The 27,742-nt window shown below is 36.4% G+C and overlaps 2 protein-coding genes across 2 annotated transcripts in view; one reads left to right on the forward strand and one right to left on the reverse strand.

Moving 5' to 3' along the window:
- Nucleotides 1-890: 890 nt before the first annotated feature.
- On the forward strand, nt 891-12,069 carry CUNH2orf69 (chromosome unknown C2orf69 homolog). Its single transcript, XM_007469195.1, has 2 exons — nt 891-1,241; nt 11,242-12,069. Exons 1-2 carry the CDS (start codon nt 891-893, stop codon nt 12,067-12,069), a joined length of 1,179 nt encoding a protein of 392 aa, XP_007469257.1.
- Nucleotides 12,070-18,533: 6,464 nt separating this feature from the next.
- TYW5 (tRNA-yW synthesizing protein 5) overlaps nt 18,534-27,742 on the reverse strand; it is an 18,362-nt gene continuing 9,153 nt past the window's right edge. The window contains exons 3-8 of the mRNA XM_007469196.1: nt 27,539-27,608; nt 25,060-25,104; nt 24,297-24,434; nt 22,465-22,552; nt 21,936-22,052; nt 18,534-19,011 (exon numbers count right to left, since the gene is read on the reverse strand). Coding sequence (XP_007469258.1) covers nt 18,755-19,011; nt 21,936-22,052; nt 22,465-22,552; nt 24,297-24,434; nt 25,060-25,104; nt 27,539-27,608 — 715 coding nt within the window. The 3' untranslated portion in view covers nt 18,534-18,754. The remainder of the gene's footprint in view (nt 19,012-21,935; nt 22,053-22,464; nt 22,553-24,296; nt 24,435-25,059; nt 25,105-27,538; nt 27,609-27,742) is intronic.

The raw sequence follows: 27,742 nt of genomic DNA on the forward strand, positions 1-27,742 counted from the left end.
CTGGACTCTCCCCTCCCTTCCCTGTCTTTAGCATACATTTGTCCAAATCTTATTCATACACAACTGGTCACAGATTGTTGTTGGACACCTATGACTTTCCTACTGTTCAAGCTGGTTTTTGAAAACCTTAAAATAGCAAATCCCGTTGACTGCAAACACCGACAGCAAATGTGTAACAACTAATGCCTTTCCCCCATGTGCCCTGCTCCCTGCTACCAATCAAAGATGCATTAGACTTCTTATCTAAATAAATTCCCAAGAACTTAGAAATCTCTGTGTACCTACAAAGAAACTCGAGAGTATGAGAAGAGGGAGATTCCCTTCAACCAGGGCATGCAGAAAACTTCCCACAGATTTCTGTAACAGGACAGAATTACTCTAATCTTTGGGGTTGTATCTCTTTTAAGGCTCGAAGGACTAGAAAAACCTCACCTGAAAGTTGAGCTTACCGAAAGGGGAGCATGGTATACTCAAAACTCTCTACCCCGTACTGGAAGCGACCTTCCGGCAGCACCTACTGCTGCGCCTGTATCACAACTGCCGCCCTTCTTGCTCGGGGTTCTCAGTTCATTCCCGCTTCCTTTGCTCTCTTCAGGCTCTTTCCCAGACTTCCGTTCGAACTTCCCGGCCGCGGCAGAACCCACCAATCACAAACGTCCTTCCTCAGGCCACGCCCCCTTCTCATCGCCCCCTCCGGGAACCGGAGTCGGATTTCGCGCACACCCCTCCTTCCCTTACGCACGCTGCGCGCGGACGTCGGCCTCTGACGCCGTCGTTGCCCTCGGGGTCGGCTCTCGCCCGGGTCGCTGCCGCAGCCCGTTGGGCACCCGGCCCAACGTCCTCCCTCAGGCCCTCCCACACCCTAGGACCCGCTCTGGCGGCGGCGACCCATGTGGGGGTTCGGGCTCCTGCGCTCGCCGCCGCTGCTTCTCCTGCTACCGCAGCTCGGAATCGGAGTCGCAGCGTTCAGTTCTCAGGCCGGAACCATGAACCTGGGCGGCAGCAGCAGCCGCAGCGGCGCGCTCAGCTCCCCGTCAGCCGAGCGGTGCAGGCAGCAGTGCGTGCAGCTGTCCGCGGTGCCGGGAGCCGACCCGCAGCGAGGCAACGAGTTGGTCCTGCTGGCGGCGGCGGCGGCCGCTGGGGAGGGACCGGAACGGCGGGACCTCCCTGGGGACCTGGCGAAGGAGGAGCCGCAACCACCGCCCCAGCATCACGTACTCTATTTCCCCGGGGATGTGCAGGTAACCTGCAGCCTCCTGGGCACCTGCTCCTTCTTCTTGTACATATGCGAATTCTCTAGATTCCTCCCTCGTAGCTGGGGCCCGGTTCCTTGCCTCGCCTGAACACACTCACACATGGCACTAAACGGGGTGGCTCCACGAAATCCAGAACCGCCCCTTCCACGCCCTGACCCCCTCCTCATAGAGCCCTAAACAGGAGGTGTCCTTGGAGGGCTACGACCTCGAAAGAGCCAGCCGTCAGTCCAGTTTTCGAGGGGGTGGAATTTAAGACCTAGAAACGAGAAAATGTGTATTTATTCTGTAACTTGGTTTCTCAGAGGATCGGTGGGGGAGGGGGGCAGGAGGCGGAGAGAGGGCTTTTAAATTAGCGTACTGGCAGTTATTAAAAAGTAAACAGACAAAATACTAGTACTAGGGTGTGACACTCAGTAACCCTAAAAAGGGGAGAATGGGTGGAAGAAAAGGGACAGTAATTGCTAAGCATGTCAATATTCTGATGCTCACCTAAATTCTGTACTTTTTTGTGTGTGATTTTATCTTTATTATTAATTTTGCAACTGCAGGCAAATATACATGGCTATGTTGTCCTGGAAAGCTGGGCCTTAATCTAGACCTTAAGCTAGAACTGCTTTGTCTAATAGGGTAGCCATTAGTTATATGGGGCTATTTAATTTAAACTAAACAGAATTAAAAATCCAGTTTCTCCGTCGCAGTAGCTGCATTTCAAGTGCTCAGCGGCCCCTAAGGTTTGTGTGTGCTGTACTGGACAGTGCAGTTACAGAGCATTTCCACGGAACATTCCCATAATCACAGAGTTCTCTTGGGTAGTGCTGGTATAGACAGGTAAAGCTAAAATATGGCTGGATGTGTTTCTTAAACCGTGAAATAATTAGTTTATTAAACAATTATTGTTTTTGAAATTAATGCTTTAAAAAAATATGTTTACAAACGTTGTGCCCTGAGTCAGATGATGATGAAGGTATATATAGTTTTTTCTCTTGCCCTCCAAATAATTGACTGGTCTAGTTGACTGCTAATCAAAACTAGTATTTCAATTTAAGAGGAGGAATTTAATGTACTCAGTTGATGCCCTTTTGCTCGGTTTGGGAAATCAGCATGGCATTGCTGACAGTGACTTCCAGGGTTTTGTGGACCAGCTACTGTGTGCATCCATAATAATGATGATGATGATAATAATGATAACTAACTTTCATTGAACACCTACTAAATATTTTTAAAGTGTGCAAGTCAGAATATAGCACAGATATTCAGGTGAAGTCTATAAAGTGCTAAATATAGTTAGCCTGATACCTCCTTTCATTTTGACATCATCCATTTCTTTATGTAGCCTGAGATTCCATTAGCTTTTTGGACAGTGATATACTGTTGATTTATGCAGAGTATGAAGTCCTCTAAAAACCCAGGGCTTTTAGAGAAGAAATAGAGAATAATAATGCATCAAAGGCTCTGAGGCCAGATCGCCTAGTTTTAAACCCTGATTCTGCACTTTTTAGCTATGAAATATCTGGCCAATTGTTAAATCTCTCTGTGTTGCAGCCAGCTCAGCTACAAAATGGGAATAATGATGTATAGGATATCAGTGAGGATTAAATATGTGAATTCTCAATGAGTTACCCTCCCTTCTTTCTGATGACCTTTTTAATTATTGGGGAGTTCTGTAGCGCTCAGTTCTTGGACTTTTCCTCTGACTACCTTTACTCCCTTTGTGATCTCTTTCAGTCTTGTGGCTTTACATGCTACCTATACTCTGACGACCTTCAACATTTGTGTTCTAGCCTAGACATATTCCTGGAAGTTTAGATTTGCCAGTTACATGCACATATTTTCTTTCGGACATTTAATAGATATCTCAAACCTAAAGTCTCTGGATCTTTGTCCCTAAACTTGCTCTTCCTGTAGTCATCATCTTGTCTCTCAGTTAATGGAAACACTTCCTATTTAGTTGCTCAAGTTAGAAATCTTGAAATTATCGTTTTGTCCTCTCTTAATACATCAGCAAATAAAGTGGCTTTACCTTCTAAATGTATCTAGAAGTGATCAGAATAATCATTTAAAAACCTAAGTCAGATCATACCACACCTCTGCTCAAAACACCAGCAGCTTCCCGTGCCTCTCAGAGTAAAAGCCAGAGCCCTCTTGATGGCATGCAAAGCCCTTCACTCTGCTTACCTTTCCCACCCTGTAGCTTTTCTTTTATTTTTTTCTCTTTTTTGGCCACACCGCTTGGCACGCAGGATCTTTGTTCCCTGACCAGGGATTGAGTCTGTGCCCCCTGCAGTGGAAGCTCGGAGTCCTCACCATTGGACCGCCAGGGAATTCCCACCCTGCTGCTTTTTTGACTGTTTCCTTTATTTGTTTTACTCTCCACAGAAGGTTCCAGCCACACCAGCCTTCTTCATATTGCTCATGGTAGACACACTTGACCTCAAGCTTTGCATGTACTGCCTGGAACAATCTTCCTGCAGATGTCTGTAAGGATTCATTAGTTCACCTATTTCAAGTCTTTGCTCAAAAGTTGCCTTCACAGTGAGGCCTTTGATGACCATCCTATTTAATAATCATACATGTGCACAGGATCCCTGTCAACTTTTTCTCCTAATAAATAATTAAGATAATTCATTTTTATCCATTTCATTTACTATATTAGTTATTCATTTTGGATTTTGTCTGTCTTCCACTAGTATGATGCACACTTCACGTCTGTCTTCTTCACTGTTATATCTGTGATGCTTAGTGAGTGGCATGAAGTAGGTGTTCAGTAGATAGCTTGTTGAATGAATAAACGTGTATAAGTTCTTTTGAACAATGTATTAAGTGCTACTTGGCTATTATTATATAAAGGGCTTTTAGGCTCAGATTTCCTTCTCTTTGCACTTGATTCTTTTGAGCCTAATGTCTATTCTTATGAAATTTACCCTGTGAGATACAGCTCATCTTTTAGTGTATTGATCCTTTTAGAACCTTTATTTTCATTTATATCATATATAGATTAAATAAGCATTCTTTCTATATCTTTATTTTTAATTTGGATAAATATTGAACAGAATAGGGCCAAACAGAACTTTGTAGACACCATTAGAAGTTTTGCCTCATGTTAACACAGATTCATTATTTGATGTTAATTGGATCTGGTTGACAGTGTAATTTTAAATGCTAATTACCATTACTTTTTTGATTTTCTTCTTGCAGTCATCTTTTATTGTATGTCCTTTTTTGTTCTATGCTTGCCCTTTTATCCTTTGAATTACAGGAAAGCTGAGGCCGTAGTAATTCACTTTTCTTTAGGTACCTCATGATGTTTTTCTTATCAGTAATGATTTTGGAGGGGGATCAGAATTTTTTTAAGTAGGTACTGTTTAATTTTCTTGAGTTTCTTGCTTTTTAAATCCTCAGGATACAGGATTGTAGGTATTTCTTTTTTTTCTTTTTTTTTGTGGTACGCGGGCCTCTCACTGTTCTGGCTTCTCCCGTTTCGGAGTACAGGCTCCAGACGCGCAGGCCCAGCAACCATGGCTCACGGGCCTAGCCGCTCCGTGGCTTGTGGGATCTTCCCAGACTGGGGCCCGAACCCGTGTCCCCTGCATCGGCAGGCGGACTCTCAACCACTGTGCCACCAGGGAAGCCCTATTTCTATTTTTAAGTGTAAGTTTACAATTTGATGAATTTCAACGAATACAATTATGTAACCATCACAATAATCATGTAATACAACATCTTGATCACCCTAAAAAGTACCCCTGTGCCCTACTTTTAGTCAATCTCTTTTCTCAGCCACAGGCAACCACTAATCTGCTTTCTTTTCAGTATAGTTTTGCCTTTTCTAGATTTTTATTAGTTAGGAATCATGTAGTATGTAGTCTTGTGTCTGGCTTCTTTCACTTAGCCTAATGCTTTTGAAATTCATTCTTTCTGTTGTTTCTGTCATGAAGTTTATTTCTTTTTAATGCCAAGTAATTTTCTGTGTATGGACATACAATTTGCTTACCCATTCAGCAGTTCATGAACATTTGGGTCATTTCCAAGTTCAGCTTTTAAAAACTTTTGCTTTCCTAAACACTAGGATATATAGATGACCATGCCCTAAGTGTATGTCCTGCTGGGTAGGAAAAGACTCACTTCTCCTATGTGACTCTCCTTTGCTATTCACACTATTAACACACTCAGAATATTTCTGACAACAGATGTGTGGTTATTTCCCCCCACACCAAGCAATTCTCTGCAACACCAGCTGGGTGTCCTATAATTCAATTCAATTTCTGATACTATCTGCCTGGAGTTAGTGTCAGATTCCACACGTTAAGGGCTCAGTCCCACAAGTCTTTTCCCCTCCCCACTTCAGATGCCAGTCGCCAAGTTCCAGTTTATCACCTGTACTGTTGACTGAACAGCTATAGATTGGGGTTTGCACGATCCCCCTCCTTGGGTTCAGTTAGTATGCTAGAATGGCTCACAGAACTTTGGAAAACAGTTTACGTACTGTTTACCCATTTGTTATGAAAGGATATGATAAAGGATACAGGTGAACATCCAGATGGAAGAGATGCACAGGGCAAGGTGTGTGGGAAGAGGTGCAGAGCTTCCATGCTCTCTGAGTGCACCTCTTTCGAGCACCTCCTTGTGTTCACCAACTGGAAGCTATCCAAACTTGTACTTTGGGGATTTTTATGGGGGCTTCATTGCATAGGTATGATCAGTCTTTAACTTTATTTCCAGTCCCTCTCTGGAGAATGGGGAGTGGGGTTGAAAGTTCCAAACTTCTCATCATGTCTTGGTCTTTCTGGTGACCAACCCCTGTCACCCATGAAATTCCAAGGGTTTTAGGAGCTCTGTGCCAAGAACCATGGGCACACACACACACACACACACACACACACTCTACTATTTCATATCTGAACATATACCCTGGGGCTTCGTGTGCTATGTCAAGCAGCCTTCTTAGGCTGTTCCTGTTACGGTCCTTTTAGCTTGCTTACGTGAGATGTCCACTTTATGCTCAGCGAAGATGCCCCCTTGACCCATTTTTTATGGAAGTACAGCTCGTACCCTATATAGCTCTCCTCACTCTGCTATAACAATAGTCCACCTAACTTAAGTCTTTATCATGGAGACACATGTCAAGTTTTCCTAAAAATCCTTTGTACCAGTACTTCAGTAGCAGTGTGGGATGGGCCTTTATGTTTTTGCAGGTCAGCAAGCATCTACCTGTGGAGTAACTACCCCTTAATCTCTCCAGGAGATTCTCTTGCCACCTACCTCACTGGGGATGAGGAAGCATGCCTCCTACCCTTTAACCCCTACAGGGAGAGTAAGTGCATTGCATTCCCAACTGGGATGAAAACTCTCTCAAAAGAAAACCTTTTTTTCCCATGTTCTTCCACCTCTTCTGTAGATTGGCCTTGTATAGTAGCCTGGGTTGCAGAACTGGTTTTGACTACCTGTTAGCAAGTCCTATGGGGATGTCTGGTGTCTCCTTCTAGAATGTGGGAGTACTTATCCATTGTTCTTAGATTTGGACTTATTAGACACAAGAGTAACAATCTTATTTTTGCATTTTAGTACATACACACAGTTACTTAGTATGAGCATTTTCCTGCTCTGATCATGTAACCTCAGGTTAATCAAAGAAAATACAAAGTTTTTAGGTTTACCACCTTCTATGTGGTAGAGACTAAACAGAGCCATAAAATCTTATTCATTTTAGCTCATTAAATAACTATATAATATAAATAACTATATAGTTTGTAGGAGATCAGTTTCCTTAGCAATAAAAACGATTTAGATATTTGTGCTTTCTTTTGTATTTGGCACTTATAACTAGCTATTTCGGAATCCATAGAATAATTCAGTGTTGGCTCTGTTCTTCCCAACTAATATTTGGGTGTCTTTATGAAGACCTGACTAATATTCCTACTTCAGACATAATAGGAATTCTACTGCATAATTCTGGAATTTCTACTAATACTACAAAACTGAGCTCATGTATTTGTGGAGCCTTCTCTGATGTCCCAAAACATAGCTTGAGTCTCCCTTTCTCTATGTCCCCTCACAGTTCTTCACATATCCCTGCTTTACAGCAGTTATCATATTGCCTTGTAATTATTTATCTCTGTCTCTCCCACTGGACTGTGTTCTTGAGGGACTGTGAACTGTGCTTAGTGACCCACAAATGCCCACTGATGAATATATGAAGAAATGGAAGTCAAAGTTCAATAGGCAAGAATATTTCCACCTTTCAATTTGTGTTGGAAATTTGTTCCTTCCCTTTCTGATGATGCCCGTGTGTGCGCGCATGCCCACCTCTGCATGTGGGGGTAGTTCCTTTCATTTTCTTCCCTCTATTCTTTACATTGGTGCCTGAATTGCAAATTCTTTCATTTTTTGGACGAAAGCGTTCTGTGCAGAAAAAGAGTGTAGATTTCTTATAGGTAGGGACAAGGGAAAGGGCCCAAATTTGTTGTCTCACTGAAATAAAAAAAGAGATATTTATCAAAAAAAAAAAAAAAAAAAGGATTTAGATGAGCCCTTTCAGATCTAAGCTCCTATGATAATTTTATATCTCATAAATCTGGATGTGCAGAAGGCAGTAGCAGAATCCATAAAAAATTAAATGATGGCCTTCTGGGAATAGATTTTTTTTAACATATATGACAAACTTAATGTTAATGAGGTAAAAACTGTTAAGAAGGACTTGAGCATCCTGTTGGGAAAGTTATCAAAAGATACGAATAGAGAATTAACAAATGAAAATTGCCAATAAACATAGAAAAATGTTCAACCTGATTAGGAATAAAAATATGCAAATTAAAAGTAAGATATCATTTTATCTTAGTAGCAAAGATTTTTTAAAAATTAATGCTAATAGCCAGTGTGGGTAAGGATGTGAGAAAAAAAGCACTCATGTATACTTCCAGTGGAAGTGTCAATTGGTATTAATCTTTTTGATGGGAAGTCTAAAAATTATGCAAATCTATACTTACTGATAAGGAATCATGCCTGTAACATTTTTAAGTGAAAACTGTATGTTATAATCTTGCTGAGGGAAGAAATAAAGAAACGCTCTCTTGCATACATACTTGTATATGTGTATGTATACTACAGAACACTGGAATACTAGACACCAAAATTTTAATAGTGATTATTTCTAATGGTGGTTTTATGGATTGGTGGTTTTATATCTTCCTTATACCTTTGCATGTAGACTAAATTTTTGTAGTATTACTATTATTAGTCTTAATTTTTTTAATAGAAAAATGTGTATATTGCTAAAAATTCATTTTATTTAAGGTTGTGCATTGAAAAATAAGTCTCCTTTTCATCCCTTTGGATGACTGGAGGCAGTCTCCGATTTCCCTTCCCTAAGGCTAACCATTGTTACTGATTTATATGTCCTTCCAGAGATGTTCTATGCTGATGCAAACTTTTTTTTTTTAAACACAAATGATAGCTCAGCATTCAGGGGGTTTTTTAGCCCTGATTTTACAACCCGTATGAGTGCTCACAGAACTGCCTCATTCTTCTGAAGCAGGAATAAATGTCCTTAGACAGATTTATTTATGCATGTGTGCAAGTATATCCCTGAGATAAATTCCTAGAAGTAGAATTACTAGGTCAAAAGAGAGGTGCATTTAAAAATGTTTGGTATATGATTGTTAGAAATAAGGAAAAAGTACAGTTCCATTTCCCTTCTCTCACACCCTATACCCAGTCCATTAGCGAATGCTGTTGACTCTACCTTCAAAATATATACAGAATCTGACCAGTTCTTACCACCTTTGCTTCTACTACCACTGTGGTTCGAGCCACCTTCTCTCATTGGGGTTATACTTAAGTAGCCTCCTACTGGTCTCCCTGCTTCAAACTGTTGCCCCTTTGCACACAGGAGTCAGAGTAATCCTTCCAAACAGATTATATCAGCCATCTACTCCACACCCTATCAGAGCAAAGGCCAAAATCCTCAGTGTATCTTATGAGGCACCAGCACCTCCCCTCTTCACCAGCGATCTCTGTGACCCTCTTAGTGGTCACTTTTGCTCCTTCTTCACTTCACTGGAGGTACACTGGTCTCACTGGTGTATCTTGGTTACACCAACGATGGCTCCACTTCAGGTCCTTTTGCAGTTTCTTATGACTGAAATAATCATGACTCAATCCCTCAGCTCCTTCAAGCTATTGCCTTATTGGAGACTACCCTGTGTTTAAATAATAATCTTCCACCCACTCCAAAACTTTATGCTCCTTTTCCCTTGCTTTGTTATCCATCACACTTATCACCGTATAATGTCTTGTGCTGTCTAGCTACTAGCTACTTATAGCTATTGACCACTTGAAATTTAGTGTAATCAAAGAACTAAATTTTAAATTGTATTTAACTTTAAATTTAAATCTAAAAACTGATACTCAGTTCAGTTCCTAGAAAACTTTTGTGTTTGAGCAACTTGGGTATGTGAATCTACTTTTGCAACTGTAAATCTTATGAAATCTAAATTCAGATCAAGTATTTCCGATGAAAATTTAGCACCCAAATTGAGATGTGTTGTAAGTGTAAAATATACACTAGATTTCAAAAACTTAGAAAGAAAAAGAAATGTAATAATCTCAGTATTTTTTATGTTGGTTACATGTTGAAATGATAATATATTGGATATATTGGGCTTAATAAAATGTATTATTAAAAATAATTTGGGGACTTCCCTGGCGGTCCAGTGGTTAAGACTCCATGCTTCCACTACAGGGGGCATGGGTTCAATCCCTGGTCAGAGAACTAATAAGATCCTGCATGATGCAGGGCGTGGCCAAAAAAAAAAAATTTTTTTTTCACCTGTTAACTTTCTACTTTTTTTTTAACGTAGCTGCTAGAAAATTGTACATGTGGCTCATGTTATATTTCTGTTGGAGGGTGCTGCTCTATTAACTCATGGAGTTATTATGTATCTCTGTACTAGAATGTGCACTCTGTGTGGGCAGGGGTTTCATCTGTTCTGATCCATGACTGTTCAGTAGGTATCCAATAAATTTTATAGAATAAATGAAATAAATTTGAATGAATTTCCCTTTTTTAAGGATATTATGAATAAAAATTGAAAGGAAAACAAAACTTACATGTACGTCCTAGAACATAAACAAAAAGTTATTAATATATATAGAATACTTATAAATAAACCAAATAAAAAAAGGCAAAAGATATGAACAGGCACAAGTAGAAATCCAGATGGCTAATAAATATATGAACAAAATTTCAACTTCATTTAAATTTTTAATAAATTCAAATTAGAATAAGTTATCCTGTGCCAATGAAATTTAACAAAGATAAAAGAAAAATTATACATACTTCTCTGGAAGACAGTATTGTAGTCTATATAGTCAACCTTAAATTATGAATATTCTTTGACCTAGTTTTTCCACATCTGGGAATTTATTTTTAAGGATGTAATCACAGATGTACATGAAGATTTTTCTATAATGTTCATTGCAGCTTTGTAATACTAAAATTGAAATTAAACATAGCATTCAGGTTGCTAGAGTAATCCAAAGAGGGAGGAGTTCAGGATAGCAGCTTTAATAGGAAAATATTTTAGAATTCTGTGTTGGTCAAAAAATCTAAGAAACCAAATTTTTATTTTCAGTTAATGTCTTAGGAATAATAGATCATATGTATAGATCATAAATAGATCATAAATAAAATCCATTTAAAAATCTATAATCATTCTAAAGTGTTTTATTTTTAAAATTTCTACTGTGCTATTTAGCTTTATCTTATAACCCTGTGTTTGATGGATTTGAGGCTTAAACTGAAGAAGTGATTTGTTTAAAATCTTAAAGCCAGAAGGTAATAGATTTATAGTTTTCATTTCTAGTACATTAACCATAGGTCATTATAACATCCCTACTTCCTCCCCAATAAAAATGGGAAACTAATTTTGTGGAAATAATTTTACATAACTGTGTATTTAATATTTGTTTTATCTTTCTTACCTTTCAGAATTACCATGAAATTATGACTCGTCATCCTGAGAATTATCAGTGGGAAAACTGGAGTCTAGAAAATGTTGCCACCATTTTAGCCCACCGGTTCCCCAATAGTTATATTTGGGTGATAAAGTGTTCCCGAATGCATTTGCACAAATTCAGCTGCTATGACAATTTTGTGAAAAGCAATATGTTTGGTGCTCCAGAACACAATACTGACTTTGGAGCTTTTAAGCACCTTTATACGTTATTAGTTAATGCTTTTAACTTAAGTCAGAAGAGTTTGCTACCAAAGAAGAATGTGAAAGATTTGAATAAGGACGCCAAAGCATCTAATTGTAGATCCAGTTCTTCTCATACTACTAATGGTTGCCGGGGAGAAAAAGAGAGGACCTGTGAAAAATGTGATGAGTCTGCCATGAGTTTTTATCCACCATCACTAAATGGTGCTTCTTTTACTTTGATTGGATTCAGTAAAGGTTGTGTTGTTTTGAATCAGTTGCTTTTTGAATTGAAAGAAGCCAAGAAAGACAAGAACATTGATGCTTTTATCAAAAGCATAAAAACAATGTACTGGCTGGATGGCGGTCATTCTGGGGGAAGCAATACTTGGATTACTTATCCAGAAATCTTGAAAGAATTTGCACAAACAGGGATTATTGTTCACACCCATGTAACACCTTACCAAGTACATGATCCAATGAGATCTTGGATTGGAAAGGAGCACAAGAAATTTGTTCAGATACTTGGAGATTTTGGTATGCAGGTGACTAGCCAAATTCATTTTGCAAACGAAGCTCCTTCCATAGAGAATCACTTCAGGGTTCATGAAGTATTTTGAGACTGCAGTATTATTAATGCAGAAGAGCAGAAGCACTTTGTGCTATAAATTCAGATAATGAGATGTAATTCATAGATGCATTGTCAGGTTTTTTTTGGTTGGGGGTGGGGGGAAGGAAGCACACATTCCTAAACTATGAGTATAATGTGCAGTAGTGTTCCTTGCTTGTGAATGTGGATAGTTTTTAATTGGGACTGGGTTAGAATTAGTTTATTTGAAATCCAGAAGGTGGTTTGTGATAATCCTACAGGGAGATACAAGACCCTTAAGAATGAAAGTTATAATATAGTCCTTATAAAAGGCAATTAAGATTGTTATTGTTGGAAATAGTTTATTTTCTGAGTAATGTTTAAAACCAATTTTGATGATACTTTAAGGGTAATTAGGTATTTTGGCACTGAAAACTTTTGAGTGGAAACACTGTTTCTCTTCAAACAAAGTGAAGGCACACTGATGTTTTCCATCAATTTGCAATAACTATACCCTGCCTCTTATGTTTATAAACTTATGGTGTCATTCTTCATTGTGCCATCAAGTGTTTTTTCTTAAGAGTCAAAATGTATTTGTTTCCACATATCTAAGAATGTGCAGTAGTGTAAAGTTAGTTTTTAAAAATACTACACTTAAGCACTGTGGCTTAATTTTTAATTGACAACTTTTGGATAAGACATTTTGGAGTTTCTTGCATTTTGGCAAAAAAACAGTTCTTTTGGAAAATTGTTTCAAGTTGAACATAATTATGTATACTGGGTAAAAATATAGTACAGATTTTAAATTGTTTCATCCTATCATCTTTTGAAAGAGAGCAACTTAGGTAAAATATAATACTCTATTTGGTAGTGCCCTATTGAAAAGGAGACAGATTCTATAGAACTAAGTCACTATTTCTTCTGAAGCATGATTTTGTCTGCCCAAAGAAAGCATCTCTCCTTGGCCAAAATGTAAAACTATATTGCTGTATGAAAAGTTGAAAGAGAAAGTTTGAAGACACAAATGATTTAATTTTGGCTCAAAGACTGAATTTGCTTAACACTGCTACATAATTTGGGTGAGGCTTCCTTCTGCCCATTTTTCTTGACCTAGATAAATACATCTTGAGAAACCAAGATCTAATGAATGTCAACTAACATTGAAAGATTACAATAAAAGGCTAGTGGTCTTTTTAAAAATTGTTTATTAATAATTAGCTTTTGCAGGTCATGAAATAATTAAGCAGGGAAGTAACATGCTGCTTTCAGACTGCAAAAGAAAAAAAGACTGAAGCTTAATATCAATAACCCAGAGTGTCTAAATATATAAAACAATAGTTTAAAATGTTAATTTCTTGGTTTCGTCCCAGAATTATATTTTAATGACTCTATAAATACATTCCAAATATTCAGAGACTTATAAGAAAGGACTTTTACTTACCAGATGCTTAAATTGTATGAACTTCAGAATAGTATCTTTCAGTGTTTTTTTTCTTAAGGATGAAGTACAGTTGTTTTATATTTTTGCTTTGGTTTCTTTTAAATACCTGCACTTTCTTTTGAGACCCAAAATTCCCAACAAGGAAACAAGTCAGCCTGATTCTAACATTTGACTTATTACCTTATCTTAAAGCACCATTATTGATTGGATGGCTTCTTTCAATACGTTTAGTAATCCTTGGTTAAATTTATGTGTATCTAATGTAACATAGCTAAGTTACTGAGTACTTTAATGAGGGGAGGGAAGGAAAGGCATTTATTTCTACAGGATTAACTAAAATGGAAAACGTATGACTTTTAGCAGAAAGATTCATTTAAAAATCTGAGATCTTTAAATATGGCCCTTGTAGCTATCCAGCCATGTAAATGCTTAACTGTAATTGTTATATGTTGAATGGATATTAAGAATAACTCTCTGGGACACCTGGAATTGCCATTGCATCAAAATGAGACAGTGTTGAAAACTAAAAATATTTTCTTTAATGAAAATATATTCAAGTTGATCCATATTCAAATATTTGTTTAATACTTAAAATTTGTTCTTTCTCCACATTTGTTTAAAACTATTATAAATGTTAGTGTATCCTTTGGATTGTGCCTTTGTGTTTGTGTCATGAAAGAGTCAACTGAGAAAAGTAGTCAAACAAATAATGTGAAAGTTGTTACCACCACAGCATGAATGTACAGTTGTATTAAATTTAATCCATAGAAGTCTGTTTGGATGTGCTGTTTGTTACTAGATTTGTTAAAACTTTAGATCGTTATTTGGAAGGAAGCGCTTTCTCTCCACTTTGCCAGTTTGGGTTTGTGTGTGTTTTCATTAACCTCCATGTTTTTTCATACAGGCAACTTTGAACCTTTCCTATAAAAATACATCTCTTCTTTTCCTTTAAATTGCTCCACAAAAAATAGCATCATTTCCTTCTGTTGGATTTCCTAAACAACAAAATCTCTCAAAAATAAGTAAGTTCTTCCTTTTCTATGCTAATCATCTGTATTCCTTTAGCTATCATCAAGAGACTTGGTTAGAATATGGTGTGATCTGTTTTTCATTTCATTCATGCAATATCTAAGCCCCACCAAGGGCAAAGAAGGTCTAGGCACTGAGGATACAGTACAGACAAAACAGTTTCAGCATGTGAGGATGGAAATGTGTAATAGACTAAGGCTTAAGAGGAAAAATATGAAACAAAAGGTATTATTCTTAAAAGAGCTATTCTGTTAACACTTCATTTAAGGGCTTTTAAGAGAAACATGCTTTAGAGGATAAGATATTCATGTAGATAGACATCTGTGAATTCAGGTTGCTCTTTACAAAGGCAGAGAGGCCAAGCAGCTCTTAGTGGTAGAGACCGGCGGTCACTTAGGATGGTCATTTTTGTATCCTATTTAATGGAACTTGAAAAAATACAATATAACTTAGGTGTATTTAAGACATCTAAACACCCATGGCCTGTATGCTTGAAAAAAGACTGTAAGGTAACACCAGAGATATGTGGGTGACTACCAATCTATGTTAGTTCCTCCTGACTATATCTGTTTTTTAGCACTGGGGGAAGGAGTCACAGCGGCCCAGTTCCAACTCCATCCAGATGTGCATTGCCGCTTCCTGCATTTTTTGGTGGGGGTCAACTTCTTAGATTAAGCTTTGATGTCTATTGGCAACATTAGATGGGTAAGAAAAGCCTCATTGGGCTTCCCTGGTGGCGCAGTGGTCGAGAGTCCGCCTGCCGATGCAGGGGACTCGGGTTCATGCCCTGGTCCGGGAAGATCCCACATGCCGCGGAGCCCCGGTCCGGGAAGATCCCACATGCCGCGGAGCCCCGGTCCGGGAAGATCCCACATGCCGCGGAGCGGCTGGGCCCGTGAGCCGTGGCCGCTGGGCCTGCGCGTCTGGAGCCTGTGCTCCAAAACAGGAGAGGCCACAACAGTGAGAGGCCCACGTACCACAAAAAAAAAAAAAAAAAAAAGGAAAAGCCTCATTACTAAGGTTCTTTCCAAATGTTCACATAGCTGCTGTTCAAAAGGATAGAAAATAAGCCATGTTGACCTTGTTTCCCTTGTTTTGATATTTCATCGAAGTGACAAGTTTGAAATTACTGAATAAATAGAATTCAGATGTAATTAATGTACCAAGACAAATACTGTTCATGTTTGTGAGAAGAAAATAATTACAATCTTCGTGTGTATTTTTAAAATTTATTTTGCAAGAATAAAATATACCAGGGCAAAAAAAAAAATCAGATAATAACTGCAAATTCCAGTCTGCCTATCTACTTGTCTAACCTCAGAGGCAGTCACTATCACTGGTTTCTCATGTATCCTTGCAGAGATAATTCTATGCACATACAAATAAATGTTTATTTACAGCATACCTTTTACACAAATGGCATCGTACTGTACTCATAGTTTCAAACCTTTTTCTCATTTAATTACCTTGGGAAAATAAATTGCCAGTACATACACATACCTGTCTCATTCTTTGACTGCATACTATTCCATTTTTCTATTACACTCTACTGTCTACCTGTTCATTCATCTTACTTTGTATCTCTTTTCTGTGTAGCAAGCAGCACATTGAGTTGTCTTGCTGGCAGAGGAAAAAAATTCCTTTGTGCCCCTGAACTGTAACCAGAGAATAACTATATAATGTATCCCTAAGTATCTGAGATGAGCTGCACCTAAGGGTAAAAATGGAGAGTTACTAATCTGGGCACCACAACTATAATTTCAAGTTTCTATCACCCAGCTGTGTCAGCCTAGACAGTCATTTAAGCAATCTGGATTGACTGGATGATTTCTAAGATCCCTTTCAGCAACAACATTCTGAGATTTGGAATTCCTGACAAGTTGCAGCTAACATGCTGTGTACTATTTTATATATGAAAAACATCTCATTTGGTCTCAGCCAGGTAGGCAAAAAGATTAAACTATTTTGCATTTAAAATAAAAGACCCTAGGGGACTTCCCTGGCAGTCCAGTGGTTAAGACTGCGATTCCAATGCAGGGGGCGCATGGGTTCAGGCCCTGGTCAGGGAACTAGGATCCCACATGCCGCGCAGCATGGCCAAAAAAAAATAAAAGACCCTAACATTAAAAATTATGATCAGGAATGTTAAACCCCCCCCAAAATAAATAAAACCTCCCAAAGGATTCATCATTATTGTAGATATAATTTAATGTTGCAGCAGGAACTACCTCAAATCTCTCAGCAAAGGAATATTAAATGGAAGCTAGCACCAGCCATCAACCATGTTCCTGCCCTTGAGCTAGCTCCTTTATTTCTGTAGCAATCCTATAAAGTTCAAGTTTTATTTTAAAGATGAGGAAAGTAAGCTTCTTAGGAGATTAACTTGCCTAAAGTCGTCCAGTTTACTTTCCAAATAAACTGAATTAAAATGAATATTCGTTAGGCAAATTGTAATCTCAGCTTTACTTCCTAGTTTTCCACATGACTCTGGACATACATATTTTGCACTGATTCTCTTACTGGTTAAAAAAAAAAGTTTACTAAAGAGCTGACTCTAAATACTATTCCAACTAAAAGGGGTTTTGCTTTTTTTTTTTCTTCCCAAAGAAAACCATTAAAGAAGTTCTTTGCTTAACCTAAGAAATAATCAAAATCAAAATCTAATAAATTAGATATAAAACAATTTTTTTTGACAGACTTCTTACTTTTGTTGACCTGAGTAACTTCATTCTCTCTTCCCAAAGATGCCTGCGAAGTTGAGAACAATTTTTTATATACTTTTCCTTTCTTATTTGTTGTAATTTGCTTTCTATACCTGAAATTAATCCAACTCCAAACACGGTATGAGTGGATAAATTATTTTTAAAAGAGAAAGTTTTCTCCATAATTAAAATGCACTAAATCGATATACTCAGATTGCTTTAGATGGGCACATTTGTATTCAGTAAATATATATGGGCTTTCTTCAATGACATTGCAATAAAATTACTAGGTGCAAAACAAAGAATGGCATAGATCCACATACAATCGCTGATTGTCTTCAATAATGATGTTATTGGGATCTCTCATGTATTCATTCTTAAAATAAATTTTTTTTTAAAAAGGGGGATAGGCAGAAAATATCTACTGGGGAAAACTTGAATTAGGTTAAAGTTTAGCCATAGTTATAAATTAAAACTGATTTGAATATTTTCTGACATTCAAAAACTGAAAAGGGCAGGCCTAACTTTTACTGGGTACCAAGAAAACCAGGATCAGATTAAACACTTGCTTTGGACAAATCACAAAACTAATAGTCCAAATCACTATCATCTAATCCAGTTGTTCTCAATCCTAATTATGCATCAAAACAATCTATGAGTTCTATTAAATAGACACCTATGCCAAACCCTAAAAATACTGAATCAGAGTCTACAAAGATGGGGCCTAGGCATGTGTATGTTATAAAAAACTCAAAAGATTAATGTAGTACATATTGTTCGTTGCCCATGTTTTTTCCTTATCTGGATTCTGATTCTAAAAATTATCCATTCTACCTCATGTGTCTCAGGGGCAGTAGATTCTACTTCCAGCTCCAGTAGCTCCAACTGACCCTAAGAGTTATTCCATATCTTTTACCAGTGACTGGCTCAGGGATGGACAGGTCTAAGCCACTTTAGATGGATGAGACCCAAGCATCTGGCGGCAAATTCTGGGAAAGCTCTGCATGTTAAGAGGGCCCCTGGAATCCTCCCTGATTCCTCCACTTCATGTAAATGAACATGCACCCCGCCCCAACTGCTATTGGCAACCATCCCATGACCACGAGGGAAGCCAGCACTAGTATGATGCCAATGCTGCAGTTGAAAACAGGGGAGAAAAAAAACCCCAAAGGTTCCTGGTGACCCTTCTGAATCACTGGAATAGAAATACTGAAGCCCTTTCTATCAGTAGACTTCATGTATAATGATTCAATACATTTTCTTATTGTTTAGGTCATTTTAAGTTGGATTTTTAGTTATTTGCACCTGAAAGCTAAAGAGCTGTCCCACTGCAGCACTTTTTCAACCATAACAATCTGTATTAAGTAGAAACCACACAAATATGCCTTCATACTTATTTAATCTGTAAATCGGAGATTGATTTATCTTTCCTATTTTAACAAAGGATAAATCTTTAAAAAAATAATTTACATCTTGTTATACTTTTCCAATATTTGAGTTGAACTGTATTTAAAAGTTTATGCTCACTGCATTCACTTCAATATTTATTCAAAGTTTTTGCTATAGGCTTTGTCTTGAATGTGCAAGACCATTCGCCGTGCATAGAAGTCCCTGTATTCCTCTGGTAATTCAGCCAGGGTTTTTAAGGCTCTGTCCAAAATTTGTGCAGCTCTTGATGCTGCTGTAGGATCTTTGTTTCCATAGGTATCCGTTTTATCATAGCATTCAGATGGAAGATGCTTCCAAAAGACATTCACTCCCACTCCAAACTCTTCAGATATTACATTATGGAACCATAAAGCTGGAGAAGTTTAAAAAAAAAAAAAGTTAAAAATAAAAGCTACAGTTAAAAAAAAAAACCAAAATGTCAGTGAAATATCACGAATTGCATTATAGCCAATGCAAGAAATAATTCTTATAACTAGATCTCTTCGTTAGCACACTCCCAGCTTTTAACAGAATCATTTTAACTTTTATGAATTGCCAACCAATTTAAAGTGTCAATAGCACAACCCTACGTTTAAAACCTTTGGAAGTAGCAATTTTTCCTTTTAACTTGAAAGACATAATAAAGTTATATTTGTTTTGTAGTTCTGTAATTTGGGGCTGTGTTTTGTGTTACTTGTTTACACTTCCTGAGTCACACAACCACATCAAAAGTGTTCATTTTTTATACATAGAACATTTCAATTATTTGAGGAGTATCTTTGACCTTTTCTGACTCAGTACAGTACTTTTGTTCTCAAAGACTTCCTGTGCAAGCTGCGTTTGGTTTTCTAACTTGCTTGAATCTGCATTCACTGTAGCCTCCTCCGTTTTACATTTCTAATGCAATTATAATCGTCTTATATTTCTTTCAGCTCCTTTATAATAAGTATATAAAACTAAAGCAAATATTTTGGTTGTGGAGAGGATGAGTAAACTTTTATCATATAGCTAATTAATATTTTACTTCCACTAGAAAGCTTACTTCTTTGTTTTCAATTGAGTCTAAATATTTTCAAAACACAGGTACTACAGAAATACTAATGCAACACTACAATATAATAAAGATGAAATACTAGTCACATCCAAAAAAAGTTTAATCTTGTGGAAAGGAGAAAGGAAGATTTATAAGATGCTAAATTTTAGAAGCAAACTCTTTCTGAGTGCTCTAGGAGAAACAAAAGCTTAAAATATTTTGATTTACAAAACCAGGTTCCAAACATGGTTTTAATCTTAACTACTCTTTCTTTCAGAACTTTTTTCCCATATTCAATATAACAGGAAAAAAAGGTAACCATTCTATTAAATTTACATCCAAAGATGGGACTTTTGCTCTTACTTCAAAATATATGCAAATGTTCAGTATTTCTGTTTTTTGTTTTGTTTTTTTTCTTCCTTTAAAGTTGTATACAGAATAAGGGAGAATTGCATCACTGTTAACCATGCTCTCAAGACACAAAACCCCAAAATTTAAGTAATGGCAATGGATTTAAAAAATATGTGCTGGTTGTAGCAATCCCACTACTGGGCATATACCCTGAGAAAACCATAATTCAAAAAGAGTCATGTACCACAATGTTCACTGCAGCACTATTTACAACAGCCAGGACATGGAAGCAACCTAAGTGTCCATTGACAGATGAATGGATAAAGAAGATGTGGCACATATATACAATGGAATATTACTCACCCATAAAAAGAAACAAAATTGAGTTATTTGTAGTGAGGTGGATGGACGTAGAGTCTGTCATACAGAGTGAAGTAAGTCAGAAAGAGAAAACAAATTATGCTAACACATATATATGGGATCCAAAAAAAAAAAAAAGTTCTGAAGAACCTAGGGGCAGGACAGGAATAAAGACACAGATGTAGAGAATGGACTTGAGGACACGGGGAGGGGGAAGGGTAAGCTGGGACGAAGTGAGAGTGGCATGGACATACATACACTACCAAGTGTAAAATAGATAGCTAGTGGGAAGCAGCCACATAGCACAGGGAGATCAGCTCAGTGCTTTGTGTCCATCTAGAGGGGTGGGATAGGGAGGGTGGGAGGGAGACACAAGAGGGAGGAGAAATGGGGATATATGTATATGTATAGCTGATTCACTTTGTTATACAGTAGAAACTAACGCACCATTGTAAAGCAATTATACTCCAATATAGATGTTAAAAAAAAAAATGTGCTGCTTGTTTTCAATGAAGATTAAGAAGTCAAGGTATCAAATTTTTTTTTTTTTTTTTTTGCAGTACGTGGGCCTGGCTCACAGGCCCAGCCGCTCCGCGGCATGTGGGATCCTCCCGGACCGGGGCACGAACCCGTGTCCCCTGCATTGGCAGGCAGACTCTCAACCACTGCGCCACCAGGGATGCCCCAAGGTGTCAAATTTTTATACACAATTATGTGAAGGACATTTTATCAGGACAATACAAAGATTAAGAAAACATGGTTTCTTGTCCTCAAAAGAATTTATAATCTAGTCCCAAATGAGAACATATTATTATTAATACTTTTTAACTTAATTTTATTATCACTGAAAAGTTAAACATATTAACTTAGATATGGAAAATAAAACTATATAAATAGAATTTGTTAATGTATCCCTTTAATCTTAATTATGATTTTATAATCTTTATAATCTTCAGGTATTCAGTTTTGCATAATAATTACAGATGTTAATTATATCACTGGTTACTAACAATAACTAATGTCTATTTACTGTTCAAAAACATTAAGTGACACTAATTCAGACTGTAGAAAAATAATGCACACAAAAGATATCATAGGTATTAAAACTAACATTTTTATATTTAATAAAATCTCTACTCTCTCTTGGCTTTGAAATATATTTACTATTTCTTGGTAAATACTTAAGAGACAGTTCTAAAACATGTTAATATTTTAGAAACAAAATGATTTTAAAAGTACAATGAGGTATAATCTTCTCCCAGATATAAAGTATCTTGTTTGATATCCTTTAATAAAAGAATAAAGAACTTAGAGTATAATAATATTATATATATATAATATTATATTTATAGGTTGCCTTTGAAAACAAGATTGTTAATATTTTAAGAATTTGTCTAAGCATACTTTAAACACACACACATCTGTGTATAAAAATCATCTTGTATATGACAGGATACATCTAACAAATTTTTTTACTAAAATAATCATATAATGGATGGATGACAGAGTACAAATATTATAAAGAGCAAATTACTGAAGTCTAGAAATCTTACCAGGAATGAATAATACATCTCCAGCTTTAAGGGAACATTCATACCGTCTAGCCTTGGAAAACAGTGGATATTTAGCTAAGTCTGGGTTATCTACATTCAGTACTTCTGATTTAGTGCCTGAAAAGTTCCAAAAAAGGATAATATAGATTAGCATTTTTTTTAAAAGTAACCACAAATATAAATTTGAAAAAAATTTTTTCCTGTACAACTACTTTTGTACTTTTGTACAATGTACTTTTGTACAATGTAAGAATGATTACTATTCTCCTGAAACCTAAGACAATTTTCAATAACCCATCCTTTATTTATAACCATTGACTTCCATGTAATATAATTAAGACAATCTGAAAATCTCATTCTTCATATTGCCTATCATCACATGTATACACATACACAATGGAGAATACAATACATCATAATTAGGAAGAAGCCCTATAAAGTTTTTCTATGAGAATGAAGAGATTAAAAAAAAAAAACTAACTGAATAAATAAAACTTTAGAAATTTAAACTTAAAAAAAAAAATAGTACCTGATAAATATAAATATTGGGCATCTCGAGGACTGAATAGTACAACACGCTTTTTTCCTGTCACTTGTATTAAGAAGTTATCCATTACCTGAAGACGAATAAGAACTTATGAATAAGCAGTATCTAAAATTCAAATACACAGAACCAATGGTATTCCAAACAGTTAACCGTAAATCCTATCCTTTAATAAAGCTTGACTCACATTACCTAAAACTTACAGTGATATTCTAATCTAATAAGGAAAACAGTTGTGTCACACAACTGTGTCATTATTTCTCCAACACTGTCTTAAAATGGGAAGGATTGGCAAGCTATTAGGAAATCTGAAGTCAGAAAACTATTTGCCTTTGCCCCACCATTCTGACAGCAAGTATAGTTACACCTATTTGAGGTTCCCCTTGGTAAGTATCTATTTTACTTATCTGTCAAGGAATGCTATACGGCCAAAATTAGACAACAGGTTGAAAGCACTTAGGAAAACCAGGTGTTGGGAAAATACACGGTACTGCTGCAACTACTGCTAAACTCTTTTACTATATGGCCAACCATAATTTGGTTATAGGTATGTATCTTGATTTTCAAATTATTTCTATAGGACTATAACTTGGCAAATTTTCTTGATGAACCTATTAATAATGGAGCAATCCTGACTTTTCCTGTGTTTGTAAGGGTACACTACATTAGTCAAATTTTGAAAAATGTTAGAAGGCAGAGCTACATAATTCTCAGCTAAGGAATTAAAATATATACTAAGCAAAATATATTCATGATTATTTATTGAGTACGTATCACTTCTACCTAAGCATTTCTCCTTTTACCACTAACCCTCGACTTATGTAAACTTTAACTATATAACTAGCATTCCTTTGACTTATTTTTAAGAAAAACTTTATAATATTTAAGATAAAATGGATACTACATAAAATATAGTCATTGAATACAGTTAAAAAGTTTGAGTTAACACATCATTTTCTCACCTTATCATTCATGTAAATAAAACCTTAAAAAATATGCTGACTTTATATCTATCTCATTTAATTATAGAGATACTATGTTAAAATCCTCCCGAGGGGCTCAGCTAAATTGTAAAACACACTTCTAAAACTTTATTAAATTTAACTCAGAACTTTTCAAAATATTCTTTTATCTTTAGAAACCTATTAGGTATTGCTTTAAGCTTTTTAAATTTCTCCACCCAACACCAAACCAAACACAATACTAGATTTTTAATATTTTTAGATACTTATATGCATATGTTTAAGCAAATAAAATTGTAACACCATAGAATAAATGATCAAGATCAATACTCTACACATCTTGCTGCTCAATAAATACAGTAGACACTTGACATTCTCAAGGGATATACAGCCTAAGACCTTCAGGTGTCCCCAAATTCTTATAATTGGAAATGGCTCTCCACAAACTCCTGCCTTTCTCCTCAACAATGGTTCCATCTAGTCATGTATCACTTCAACATCCTCATACTACAACCTTAACATTTTTCCCACTTTCGCAGCTTTCCCCCTCATCTGGTGTCCACTTTTCACATGTAAAAAAAACACTTCAAAAAACTTAGTATATATTAATGAGGAACCAAGAATAAGCCCACAGAGAAATGCAAATATAAGAAACTAACTAGGCTTTGGCATTAACTAAAATAATTCACTCCCATACCACTACCTTGCAGAGCACCTGTTTTCAAACCTCACGTTTCAGCAAATCACATGTCAAAGATCTTTGGGGTAACCTCCAAAAAGTTGAAACTGTGAATGTTAAGTCCATAAATTCTAAAAAGCTACTGTAGTTTTAGATTTCTCATTTATGCAGCATACATCATAGTGGGTCCAAAGTTGTAACCCTGGTGAGCTAATTCGAAAAACACTGGAAAAGAACTGCTCTTCTTTGAAGAATTTTGGAAACTTAATATCTCCTTCCAATAAAGGAAACTGCTTTCTGATATCTGCAACATCCTGCATTGAGAGAAACAATGAGAATTTTAATAATAAACACAATATTGGCATAATGCTTATTTTATATAAGGCTGCCATCGGAGCCCATGATAATATGGAGGAATGGGGCAAAACTCTGCTCACTGCTTTAAAATACTAGGATGTGACCATAGCCAACGCATGATCTTTCAACTGAAGGAATGACAGACTATGTACCAAGACATTCAACAATATCACTATTGTTAAGCTTAATATGCTTCACTAATAGAAAAGTTCTTCCTACTTTAAGCAAGAATCATACAATTGCCATCTACTCTAATATTTAAGTTTAGGAGTCATCAACTTGAATGTTATCAATTACATAAAACCTGTGGGTACTACTAAGGGGGAAGAATAAAAGAAGGTAAAGAAATAATAGTGCGATAAAGAGAAAAGATAGAATCTGACCTGATCATTTTAGGGACCACTCCTTAACACTGTGTTCATATCAATTTGATTCTGAATACATATATATGAATTATCCAGGATTTTTATAATTATTTTAGATTATATTTTATTAGCTGAATGGCCATCTGTAAAATATACAGTAGAACAGATTTCTTAATTGTGGAGAGATCAGACAACTTGTTACATTCAGAATTCTTACCTTTCTAGGGTCTTCTCCAAGTGATCGTAGGTAGTACTTCTCATCCTTAAACATTCCAAAGAAAAACAATATCAGTATTCACTTAAAAATATTAGAAAGTAAAGATGGAAGGAAATGAATCTGAAAAGCTAACCCTCTTAAGTCATTTTTGAAAAAGTTCCATTTTCTTACCCTTTCTACTAATGCTCTCTGGTGGCTGTATGAAGAAATGTCTCTATATGCTGCTTGTAATAACGACAGGATCCACAAAACATTAAGTAAAATAAATCCTAAAGGGGACACACACATACCACATCTAAAGCCACAATGCTTAATTTATACTCCAAATTATACTCCAAATTATTTATACTCCAAATTATTTACAATCTTAACAGTGTCTTAAGACTTAAAAGAACTCCCATTTGTATAGCACATATGATCCCAGAGCATTGCTAAGGGCCAACGACAAACTAACATAATATAAATGTAGAATAGAAGATAAATAAAATACTTTATACTTTTAAAAATATTTTTTTTTAAATCTGAAACATTGCATTTTATAAAGCTAAGTTTATCCCTAATCACATAATTCTCAAGCCAAATCCTTAAGAGTCAGCTCATGTACGAATTAGAAATATGTCATTTCATAGTAATAAGTTTAAGTTGATGCTTTAAAAAATTGGCAATTATAACTTCACTGAGTAGCTCTAATAGGGAACTATTTGAATTATGAAGCACTGTATTGCCTGCGTTTCCTGCAATAATTAGAGAACTGAGATATATCAGGTCAAGCACAGGGGCAACCCAACTCAAGAATTCTGCCTCTTTTATACTTACATTGACCATTATAACACCAACTTCAAAATATATTTTATTTACCCTAACAATATATTATACATCTCTGTTGATAAATTTTACTAAACTCCTAGATTCACTGTTTTTAAAATTTTAACTAGTACCATATCAGATAAGTTCCATAAATTTATTACTGGCTAAACAGATTTCAAAGTATGTTCTTTAAAATTCTAAGAGTCTCTACCAGTTCTAATGTTTCAGGATTTAAAAGGTAAATTCATGTGGCAGGTACAGAGATGCACCACAGACTGCCCTTCAAGAAAGGATTCATAACTTATTGCAAGGAGTGTGATTAAGTTACAGCTGCCAGCTGTTAACTCCTGCAGGTCCACCTCACCCTTTGAACTGAAGGTCATGCTCTTCGTGGGGTAGCCCCAGCCAATGACTAAGCAAGATGGTAAAAGGCCTAGACATTGCTACCCAAGACAGGACTCCTCTAAGAGGTCGTCTTCACTCAGGAGTTCCACACTGAGCTGGCAGACAGACTGTCAGCTCTGTAGCACCGTCTGATGGCACCCTCTACCCAATCCTCTCCTTCCCTTTCACAGGTATTACTTCCCAATAAACCTTCTGTAGTCCTAATTCCATCTCAGCGTATGCTTCCTAGAGAACTGAACTAATAGTCCATATTCATCTTACTTACACACTCACCCTAATTTTTAGACTTTAATCCCTTTATCTTGTCTTTGTTTCTTTTGCTTCACTTGACATTTCATGGCTATTTACATCTGTGCCATTCATTACCCTTGGACAGGAAAGGACTGATACCAAAGGGCAACTGAACATGTATGTTAAAGCATGGCTGTAAAGTTAAAAAACATTTTTCAGGTACAGCTAATGGATTCAGTTTTAGTAGATATTCTAGTAATACTATAGAATACAGATTTCTGGAGTTTGTAGGGATACTGGTGGATCTAGTGTAAACATCACCCGATGAGAGAACTGTGAAAACACAACACTTTTTACCACCAAACTGACCAGCAGCCCAGCTGGCTCAGATGCAGACAATAGCTTTCTTCAAAGCTTAAAAAGCAGTTTACTTATCAAATGTGCTTTTGAGATAACAGAGTAAATATTTTAAAAAATTTGTATTTATAAAAGCCTCAATGCCTTATCTCAAGACATTTAAATTATTTAAAGCGGGATTATAATGTAAATAAGTAGAATTCTTCTGCATTTAATCCTGAACAAATATTATAGTAAATACACACAATAGAAGTCACATTGATAATAACAATAATAAAATATAGAAATAGTCTAATAGTAAGATATGAAAATAAAGTTCTCCATTAGCATTTGAACTTGGCATATCAGACCAAAGCATTTTCAGAGGAAGTAATATTAATAGCTAACATTTAGTGAGTGGTTCCTACGTGTCAGGCACTGTGCTAAGTACTCTATAGATTTTATTTAGTTAACTGTCACAAAAACCTTATGAAATAGGTACCGTTATTATTCCTATTTCATAGATGAGAACACTGAGGCATAGAAGGATAATTTGGACAAGGTTTGAGACTTAATAAATAACACAGCTAGGATATATGGAAGGCTATAGTTCTTACATATCTAATATTCTTTTTATAAGAAAATAATTTAGTATTTACATATTAATGCTTTCTTAAGAAAATGTCTTAAAAGCAATTACCTCTGAAATAAAGAATTCCTTATGCTTTTCTTCAGCTGCCCTCTGAACCAACTTGCCAAAAGGTAAAGTTCTGAAATAAACACAAAAGAATCCTTGGACTTAGTAACAATAAATCATCTAGTAATACTCTAGTCACTGTGTGTGTGTGTGTGTGTGTGTGTGTGTGTGTGTGTGTGTGTGTGTGTGTGTGTGTGTGTGTGTGTG

This window comes from Lipotes vexillifer, unplaced genomic scaffold (genome assembly GCF_000442215.2).
Source record: "Lipotes vexillifer unplaced genomic scaffold, Lipotes_vexillifer_v1.1 scaffold648, whole genome shotgun sequence".
Taxonomy (NCBI): Eukaryota; Metazoa; Chordata; class Mammalia; order Artiodactyla; family Lipotidae; genus Lipotes; species Lipotes vexillifer.